Source organism: Blennius ocellaris, assembly GCF_963422515.1.
Source record: "Blennius ocellaris genome assembly, chromosome: 19".
In the NCBI taxonomy this organism is placed as follows: Eukaryota; Metazoa; Chordata; class Actinopteri; order Blenniiformes; family Blenniidae; genus Blennius; species Blennius ocellaris.
This window is the reverse complement of record NC_137668.1, coordinates 11,581,702-11,592,096: the sequence shown is the minus strand read 5'-3', so window position 1 is coordinate 11,592,096 and position 10,395 is coordinate 11,581,702. Positions and strand designations below refer to the sequence as shown.

At 43.0% G+C, this 10,395-nt stretch overlaps 1 protein-coding gene across 1 annotated transcript; it reads right to left on the bottom strand.

Annotated features, from left to right (window-relative positions):
• Positions 1-267: 267 nt before the first annotated feature.
• On the bottom strand, positions 268-9,847 carry zdhhc20b (zDHHC palmitoyltransferase 20b; the record flags this gene model as incomplete). The annotated part of the gene is made up of 12 exons (XM_080515295.1): positions 268-2,784; positions 2,944-3,185; positions 3,272-3,361; positions 4,546-4,672; positions 5,449-5,578; positions 6,320-6,440; positions 7,070-7,102; positions 7,237-7,306; positions 7,553-7,673; positions 7,800-7,894; positions 8,260-8,286; positions 9,730-9,847. The coding sequence occupies 11 exons, from the start codon at positions 9,845-9,847 to the stop codon at positions 2,948-2,950; spliced, it is 1,170 nt and encodes a 389-aa protein (XP_080371421.1). The 3' UTR covers positions 268-2,784; positions 2,944-2,947.
• Positions 9,848-10,395: the final 548 nt, after the last annotated feature.

The following is a 10,395-nucleotide window of genomic DNA, read 5'->3' as shown; positions in this document are numbered from 1 at the left end:
AAAAAAAGCTTTGTTATAACACCACAATCCTCATTATTACGGTAAAACACTTTTTTTTCATTCCCCCCATAGAAGTGAGGCGCCATCTTTCAGAGCATTACTCAGACAGTGGTGTATGTTCACAGACATGTAAAAAAATCTCATGGTTGCACAGAAACATTTCTCCCAAGACAACAAGATTACACCCCCCCCCCCCCCCACCCCCCCCACAAAATAAACAAACAAAAAAAAACACACTCACTTAAGCATTACAAAAAACACGCACACTTTAGTCTCAGGCCCAAATGACCTGGAGAGAGAAAATATAGGCAATGTGTAAAACAAGACGACGGGGCCCATCGTTTCAGAACCAGAACGAACCCGGGCCTCAAACATAATTAGATTTAACCGTTTCTTTAAATTAATGTTGATGTGGGAGCGTTAGAAAAACCTACATAATCTGAACAAAACGTCTGTTTGTAGAACAATCTGCAACAGTGATTTAACATCCTGCGAACGACAACTATGATCCAATCACCCGTTGTGGGGGGGGGGGGACGACAAGTACCTTCGAGGTGACGTGATTGGAAAGACGAGAACAGAGTTCTGTTTTTAACACTCCGTTATTCAATTACATTTGCCTTCCAGTTCGGGATACATCCAGCAACAACGGCGATTACTGAGAAAACAGCCACACCTCACAGCACCACCACAGCACTCACTCCACCAGACGGAAACAGCTGTAAACCCGCCAGTCATCACAGTCTGATGTGACCTAATCAGCCCGCACCACTCAGGATGTGATCAGAGATGTGAGTAATGAAGAGACATCAGGGTTTTGTTGCCGAGTCATGCTCCAGTGGAAAGCAACCTTCGGCACTGGTGAGACATTCCCTTGCGTTTCTTTTGGTTTTACTGACAAATCGGTCGATTATGCATATGTAATTTTCACTTTTGAGCAAAGAAAATGTCGTTTGCTTTTGCAGATTTTGTCACACAGGCTGTTTGACAGCGACCACGAGACAATTCACTGTGACGTTTCACAACCTAAGTTTCTTTTGAACAGTTCAAGGTCACAACACTGAGCCGATTCCACATCACACGTGTGTGTACAGTGACAAGGCGAGCAGAAGCTGCAGGTGAAACCGTTATTTTACATTTAGTCAGAGGGGTTCAATTCACTTTCATGTTCAAATCAAACGGAAATGAATTCTCAGAGGAAAACGGTAATGCATAATTGGCTGTTGAGAAAAACATCCTTGGTTTTTTTTTTGGAGAAAGCTGCACCTGCAAATCAGACTGAAAGTGAATTGAGCCCTGAGTCGGATGATGCAGCAGGAGGGGAAAACTCCCGGCTGAATGAGGGCAAAATAGCAAGAGACATGCATCCACCTGCTGGCCAGCACGAGTAATTCAAGACATCATGACCCAGGTAAGAGAGGCAGATCGATAAAGAAACTATTGCGCCGCAAACCACCGATAAATACGATTTGGTTATCAGGACATTGGCCAGTGAGGTTAGATAAAGCTAGGATGCTGTAAACACTTCAGAGGTCAGAGCTCTTGACAGGCCAGCCCTTATTTGGCAATGAGTGTTGGTCGTCATAGTAAAAGTTGAGCCGTAGAAAAAACACGCCGCGTGCGGAGAACGAGCGATGATGAATGCTGCATGTCGCCTTGTGTGAAAGACATCTCCCGGGTGAACCTGTCGGGAGCAGGTTTGAAAAAAAAAACAAACAAAAAAAATGTACATAAAGCTGATTTTTTTTTTTTTTCTTCTTAGTGTGAGTTGTTTTCATACATAGATTTTTAAAAAACCATGACTGCCACTTTAACTGCTACATACATCCCTTCTCACACGAAACTCTACGAATCACATGATCATCCAGTCATCCCCCGTCATACTTGGGATGAGTTGGGGGGGGGGGGGGGGGGGGGGGGGGGGGTTCTTTTAAAAAGCAGCACTTTTTTTTCTGATGGACATTGATCTACAAAGTGCAAATTCCATATCGTTGTGCTCCAATGTCCAATTTCTCACCAACAACCTAGCAACAGTCTACCCTTCGAAACACTGGTGGCGTGCAGTTCACCGAACCAGGAGTCTTCTGGAAGTTTCCAGGTCAGGTTTTGGTGTGAAAACATCCATCTCAAAAAAGTACGGACCATAAATACTATATCCAAAAAAAAAGGCAAATACATGAACACAACAAAAACACTCACATGGGTAAATAGATCCAACTCCACAGCATGTGCTGCCTTTCAGACAAAAACACAAGGGTGAAATGTTGAAACGCAAACGTACTGCAATAGTCCAGCTTGTCCCCAGATATTCACAGCAGCTTGACGCCGAGAAGACACGGTCTCAATTGCAGCCAAGAGGAGCTTTTGGCACGAAACAAATGCTGCCTGAAACCAGAAGTAGCTCTTCCTTCCCTCCGGGATTCTTAAGATCCATCAATAACTGCGTCGTTTATGAGAGGAAAAAAAAAAAGAAAAGAAAACAGCAAGAGGAAACATGTTTACAGCTAAATGTGTGTCAGCATGTGTGTGAATGTGCATTAGTTTGTATCACAGAGATTATGATGGGCGGTGTGGGATGTGCTTATGAACCTGCATGCAAAGAAATAAAAGAACCTAATCAAAATCAACGCCAGCGCCATAAATGCAATCCTGTGCTGCGAACCGCACTTCCATAGTTACTTTGAATGAGCCTGAAGGGGGGGGGGGGGGGGGTACAGTTGCACTGGGGGGAGGGGCTGTTGAGTTGCTTAAGGCATCGCAAGAGATGACTGAGACATGTTTATCCTGCGAGAGAGAGAAACACAAAACAAATATGTCACTTGAGTGTATTCAAAGGTGAGGAATCGGTGCACAAAACTGTGTGCTACTGTGTAACTGTGTCCATGTGGCCCATTAGCGGGGGGGCCGACAGCCGCCCCGGCGAGGTTAAGTGGCTCTGATTACCTGGTTAGGACTCGCTCTCCATCGAGATTGTAATGGTTTCACTTTCAGCTGCGGGAGTCAGACAGAGTTGAGGTGAGCCGTGAGTGCTCGTTTTGCCGGTGGGATCTTCACACCCCCGCTGGAGCGCACCTGATTTCAGGGTGTTATTAGCCAGGTGGTCGCCGACGTTGTTGGCGTGCTGCTCGTTGCTCAAGAGGCGATTCTGGGAGTCGCTGAGCGGGCTCACCGGGACCTCCGCGGCGCTGCGAAAAAAACCCAACATCCGTCAGCAAGCCTTCCCAAAACTCTTTCGGGCGTCACATTTGCTAACCAGGCAAAGACGGGTCACCTTTTACTGGGCTCTGGGTGCAGGTTGACGGTGGCCTGCTCTGGGTCCGCGTTGACCAGCCGAGTGGGGAAGGTGAGCCCGTCGCCCTGGCTGAAGTGAACGAGGAGAAAAGAAAAACATCGGAGCGGATTAACATTTTCAGCTCGACGGCGCTTTACGACGGCGAGGTGTCTTATTGACGCAAATGACATGAGGGGGGAAGAGGCTTCAACCTCCATCACCCCCCCCAACCCCAAACCACAGAGCTCCCTCTTCCCCTTCACAAAGGAAAACATCTCCGTCTCCAACAAAACACCGAGCACCCGCCTCACCCGCTCAATGGAAACAACCTCCGTCATTCGGAAGTGATAACGGCGTGCACAAAATGATATACAGTGATATACGTGCAGGATTGAAGGTTTTTCATCCATATCAGTTATAATTGATAATAGAAAAAGAGCTTCACATCTTAACATTCTGCCAAATGATTGTTTGTTTTTTTAAATATTCCAGACTGCACAGTCTCAGACCTGCACAATGTTGGTAATCACTCTTACACACCCCCGGTACAAAATAAGATAATTGATGAGTCTGAAATTGCCCGAAGACGCAACTATGACTGTGTGTAATTGCCTATATCTGAGTAATTAGTTGTCTTTGGTCTGAGATGGTGACTTTCTTTCAGTCACAGTCAGTCGAGATACAGAGGATGAATGGATTTCAGGTTGAAAACGCGGCAGCGAGTATTGAGTATTGCATTCTGGACTTCACAGACCCAGAGGTGTTTGCACTCATCTATTCCTCTTCTCACACATTTGTCACTGCGAACAAAAACATGCAGTGAAAGAATATGTGTGCTTCTTTGTTTGTGATAAAGCTCGTTTTGTTTGAGTTGCTGCAAAGTAGTTAAGTAAAAGCACAAGCTGAACTGAGGGAACAGAAATTCAATAGAAACAAATTAAAAAATAAATAAATTAAAAGAGGTGTTTGTGCTCGCGTCCCTGGAAAGCATTAAACTGTCCAACAGGCATCTTAAAATGTTTATATCAAGTAGCCAGCAACACCGTTCCTGTTGGGAAAATTAGCCCTTTATTGACTTTCACTTTTTTGTTTTTGTACATTAAACAGCTATTTAAAATCATGTTTTTCTTTCTGATTGAAAAAAAAAAAACCAAAACAGTGATTATTCAGATGTTTATGTAGGTAGAAAGATGAATTATCCAGCTGGTGTTAATTTATTTGACATCTGCGAGTTCATGATTCGCTCAGGGGACTTTCATGTTTGTGTGGTTTACCTGGTGAATACAGGGAGCAGCCAGTACTTCTTCTGGTCGCCGAAGACCTGAGTGATATTCTTCCGGAAACCCAGAGAGAAGCCGTTCTTATCAGAGCCCGTTCTGAAGACCGGCGCTCTGAACGCCTCTGCAAGGGAGGGAGAAAGTGAGGCAATACAAAATGCAACATGAATTCACAAGGATACAAGATTATATGTCAGTGGAGATTCTTCAATATTTCAAGCGCGTTCAGTAAAGACCATTTTAATTGACGGAAAAAGGGTATTAAGTTGTTGTTCTTCTTACTTCTTTATAGACATGCATGGCTTTGTTTTTGTTTCGATTATCTGCTAAATTGTCTCGCTATAATTCATGAAGTTCTCCCATATAAATTAATGTTTTAATTTCTTGCATATTCAAAATAAAAAAGGTTGTAAAACTTTATTTTTTTAAACTAAAATCCAAGAAGGAGAAGAATGTCCATGTGATTTAAAAAAAAAAAATTATTTCAACCTTTCTAAAAACAATTATATTTGACTAATTCCTCTTACCGAAGTTTTTGGAGGTATTTATATTTCATTTAAGATTTTGTCTTTTATCTTACCTTCAACGCAGCTTTTCAAAATTCCTTTGTCATTTTAACATTTTATGGATTCATTCGTATTCTGAAAGGTATTTCACATTGGAATCTCGGATACTGAGGCACTTTGCCTTTTCATAAAAACTTCAAACTTCGCAGATGCACAAGAAGCGAATGCTATCCTGTATATTCTCACAGCGGAATAGAACAAGTCAAGTTGAACCACATACTTCACAGCACTGAACAACAACCCGAGACCATACCCGATGGCTTTCAGCGAGGGTAAAACGACAAAACCATGTGAGGAACGTGTGTGTGTGTGTGTGTGTGTGTGCTTGTTTTACCTATCGTAGACCTGTTCTTCCCTACGAGCCACAGGTGGTAGCTGAAGAGGGACAAGATACTGATGCAGAACATGGCCGCCACGAAGAAGAGGAACAACACGTGGAATTTGGCAGTGTCGGGCAGGTCGTTCTGGGGAGGAGGCGAGAGGAAGTGGAGAGCGAGGCAGAAATCAATAACAATTCCGGGAGGGGGGGTGAGGGGGGGTGTTTACGGAGGACGGACAGGAGAGGAGCAACACTGACGAGAGCTTTGGGGGATGGCTGCGTTACCTTCGGGCAGTTCTCTGCCGATTTCCTCCGGCAAAGCTTTAGTACAAACAGAAATAAGACTGGGGTTAGCAACACCAGCAGAGACGGAGAAGGACGGGAACTGGCAGAAGCGTTTTAGAAGCCAAGGCAGGTGAATGCAAGTCAAGGAGAGAAGGAGAGTTGTAGCGAACGGGGGAAAAAACAGTGCCGGGAATGGAGAGAACAAAGAATAAAAGAATGCGAGAAAAGAGGAAACGAAAGTGGAGCTGCAACAAGACAGAAAATCGGGGGGGAAAAAAGGAGGAGGTGTTTGAGTGGTGAGAGTGATGGATCTGATAGTAGAGAGAGAGAGAGAAGAAAGGGTTCGGCAAACAATGAGCCAGTGTGTGAGAACTGGGGAAGACGGGGGGGGGGGGGGGGTAACAGAGAGGAGGCCAGAGGGTGACGGGTGAGAGAGGACAGAAAAAACAAAACAAAAAAAAAAAGACAAGAGGAACGGCACAGCAGCAGGGGAGGTCAGCGCCGTGCACAAACATCTCGAGTGACGCTCATCCCGGCTTCTGACGAACAAGCGGGATTCTCACGCGGCGAGCGGGCAGACGGTCTCCGGGTCGCTACTCACTGTCCAGAACTTGATGAAATACTGCAGAACCGTGGCGGCAATGAACAGGCAGTACACCAGCGAGTAGGCCAGGAAGAGGATGAAGAACTTGTAGTTGGAGAAGCCGACGCAGTTGTTCACCCTGCAAAGGCACACAGAGACGAGGCAGAACGCTTTATCGCGCCCGGCTGAACAGAAAGGGTGGAGGCTTGGCATCACGGCTAAAATGCTTTCTTTTATCCGTTAATATTTAATATGTGGCAAAAGGTGGTACCGGTGAATAACAGGAAAGCACGAACGTTGAAATTGAAGTACTCTATTTGGAAATAGAGGATTGTAATTGTATTGTGAAGATTGTGACATTGTGGAGTCGGTCTTGAAAAGCACGTAAAATGTTATTTATTTGTAATAAATATCTACTATGGAAAGCGTCAAACTGAATAAAAACAATACAGTATTTAACACTTCAAATATGCCTCATCCTGATCAGCTGTTTTTAAATCGGAAATGTGATGTGCTTTGTATTTCTTATTAAGTCCCAACAGTTGGTTGCTGCCATGTTGTTAAATAATAATAAAAAAAAAAACAACCCACTGAAACAATATTCAGCCTTTCGGTTGTTTGCGTTATAAAAACATTCAGAGTATGAAGACCAAATTTCAGTACGTGGGTGTAAACATGGATAAGCTCATTGCGTCTCGTGCAAACATTGCTCAGCATGAAGTGCGAGTCATCCCAACACGTCAAACAAGAAGTGAGGGTCTCACGCACCAGGGACAGTGGTGGTCCATCTTCAGCACACACCTGCCAGAGAGCAGCAAACAAACATTTAAAAACATACACTCGGGGCAAAGAGAAAGTCTTTTTTTTTTCCAAGAGAGAGGGAAAACATCAGCAGGAAAATTCTCACAGTTGTTACTCAAAGTAAATCGTCTTACATGTCACATGCCGAGCAGTGATGGCACCGGTCTGGCTTGATGACTTGACAGCGGTCGCAGTAACGGATTGCTGCATCATGCAAACAGAGCCGTGGGTCAGTTTTGTGCACAGGTGCAGTTCAATCCGCTCACGTGAATAGCAGTGCTCACAAGTATAAACCTTTGCATCCAGGTTGAGTTGCAACTATCGTCACTCCCAAAAAATCCCCACAACAGCTCTTGCGACACATATTTTGTGACCAAAGATCCACAACAACGCTGCGATGTTCAGCTGAACCAATGTGTTGGGGGGTGGGGGGGGGGCACACCGACGTACCTCCGGCACCTGTGCGGGTGTAGAGAGGCAGGCTGGCAGCAGCTCGCCACAGGATCTCCTGTTGAGACTCCGGTCTCTCCTCCTTCTCATAACGCTCCTTCTCAGCCTTGGGCAGGCAAAACTGGAATAAAAAAAAAAAGAAAAGAAAAGAAAGAGGCCTTTTATTGAAGCAAAATACTTCGTAAGCGGACTTTCTTGCAGCCATGTGGCCAGCGTGGGCTTGTAGTGCAGAATCAGGGTACTGTACCTCTTTGGAGGGGTTGGCAGGCTTGCTGAAGATGGTCTTCCAGTAAGACCATACGAACATGATGAAGGAGAGGTGGAAGAAGATCAGGTACACAACTGGAGGGTGTGAAAAGCAAGCGTGAGGATCAACAGTCCAACATGGGCGATAAGAAGGAACTGAGAATGAAATAAGAGCGTCAAGAAACTTTTAATCAATGAGAGAGGAGAGTTAATAACTAATGCAGAATGAGGAAGAGCTGCTGGGTCTGAACCATTCAAGCCTCAGCACTTTGAGAAAAGACATGTTTTCTGTGCCAGCCCCATTTTTTTCTTCTTCTTTTTTTTATAGACAAGGCCAAAGACTACATTTCAACAGACCTCGGAGATATTAAACCCAATAAGAGGGAAAAGTGGCTCAATTTAGGAAACCTCTATATGGAATAAATTCAGTAAATGTTGTTTTCAACCCCCGGGACACTTACTCTGTTCTCCTATACTGCGGATGGTGACTGCAAGAGATAAAAGAGAGAAAATACAAATGTCAGACAGTGAAATATCCTTTGCCAATTACAGGGACATTAAAACTGAATGTGCCTACATTTATGGATCCAACAATAAAATGAAAAGAGAGCGTCATGTAATATATCTGTATTGGAGGTGCTCGTAGGTGTGTGTTAAAGATTTGCAGCCTGCTAAATATTCACCTTGTCATACGTTTTACCAACTGGAGCTCATGTGACTAAAAACATTTGTTCGCAGATCTTGAAATGTGTAAAACAAAGTTATTTCTTAATGGTCTAATGTGGATATTTCTTTTAATTTTGACAAATGATTACAGGTGCATCAAAAAAAAAAACATTCACTGAGAAATTATATGTTGAAAAGACTGAAAAAGCTTCAAGATTAATGTTTATTTGGATTGTATGTATTAAGGCCTCTTAGAATAGAATAGAATAGAATAGAATAGAATAGAATAGAAATATCTTTTTAATATCTTTTTAATCCCAGAGGGAAATTCCTGGATTGAATTTATCACTACAAGTTGATTCTGAATGTGCAAACATTGTTTCCGATAACAACAAAATGCTTGGAATGAAAAGAGAGAGGAAAACCAGAGTTGATAAATGATTATATCTGTATATCTATATTTTCTGGATCTCTGGGTTCTCCCACCACTTCCGAGCCTGGTTCTGTGGGTTTCTGGGAATGGCTTTTTTTCATACTGAATTAAATATGTGGAGATTAAAATGATTAAATATTGTATTCGATCTATATTTTAAAGATCTGAATGTATTAGAAGTGTAATTTAGACAAATTAGGACTATAACACAAGCTTGGTGCAAAACACCAGTTGTGACTTACAGCCTTTATGAAGGCAATATGTATCTGAGGGTTTTTGTAACAAATAATTTGAAGTGCACGTTTATAACCTGGCATAATATGTGACCTAAATGAAAATAAAGTTTTAAAACGTTTAAAATATCCAAACTGCCGCAGATCACGTCCTGTCGTCGCTCCTTTCGAAGAGCGCTGACTCTCACTAGTAAAGGGGGGATATAAACCCAAATAGGAAATACATATAAAGGAAATTACAGATCTCGATCGTCCAGATGTAGAAGAATTTACCCGGCTGAGGTGGAGTTAGACCGTTTTAATTCTCGGTTCAGACCCCAGTCATTCATTTCGACATTAACCACAGAGAGGGCAAGATGCATTAACGGCGGAGGCGGAAAGTTTCCCTTCAACCCAAACAAATCGCCTCCTAATTACAGGCACCGAGGCGATGACAGCGGTGCAGACAATTATCTGAATCCAGCTGTGGACACTGGACAGGCTTGCCAACACCTTTGTTGAGCTGCAGTCCATTTACTTCCTGTGGACAGGCACAATGACAACAACAGCCGTTACCGGGCTTTAAAGAGCCCACAGCCGGCGGCAGCGCGTCTACTCACATATGCAGAGCTCCACCACGTAGGCATAATATGACCAGCAGACGACCAGGGCGATAAAAATCACGGGAATCCATGCTAAGCCCCGTTGACAGCATCTCAGGACGTGTGTGGGCGCCATTTTTCTCCCTCTGCTGGGGAAAAGGGAGTGTCCACCGGTGACGTCACTCCGTCAAGAAGAGGCACGAGGGGGGTCTGAATATTTTGATTAAAAACAAAAAACAAAAAAACCCCAATACAAACAATAATGTTATGATGGAAAATAAGTGCCGATAGTGCGGGTTATTAGCCATTTCAAATGTAATAAAGCAATGATGCAATTAGTTGCTAATACGTTATTTTATCAAGAGGTAGCATATTAAATAAATGTTATACTCTCAAAATGTAATAAGTGCATTAAATATTGTAGTAATACATGAAAAAAAGATGCATAGTTTGGAAATACAAGGAGTTTTTTTTTTTTTTTTTTTGCACGTATTAGATAGTATAGCAACCAGTAATGAAATAATGACCAGGAAAGTAATATCTACCAATAGGGTAATACATTTTCAAATGACATAAAGCCAATAATATAAGAGCTTTCCAATACTCATTACATTAAGAAGTAGCTATATATTAAAAATAAATCCACTAAAAATGTCATCTAGGTGTAGCCAATATTGTAGTAAT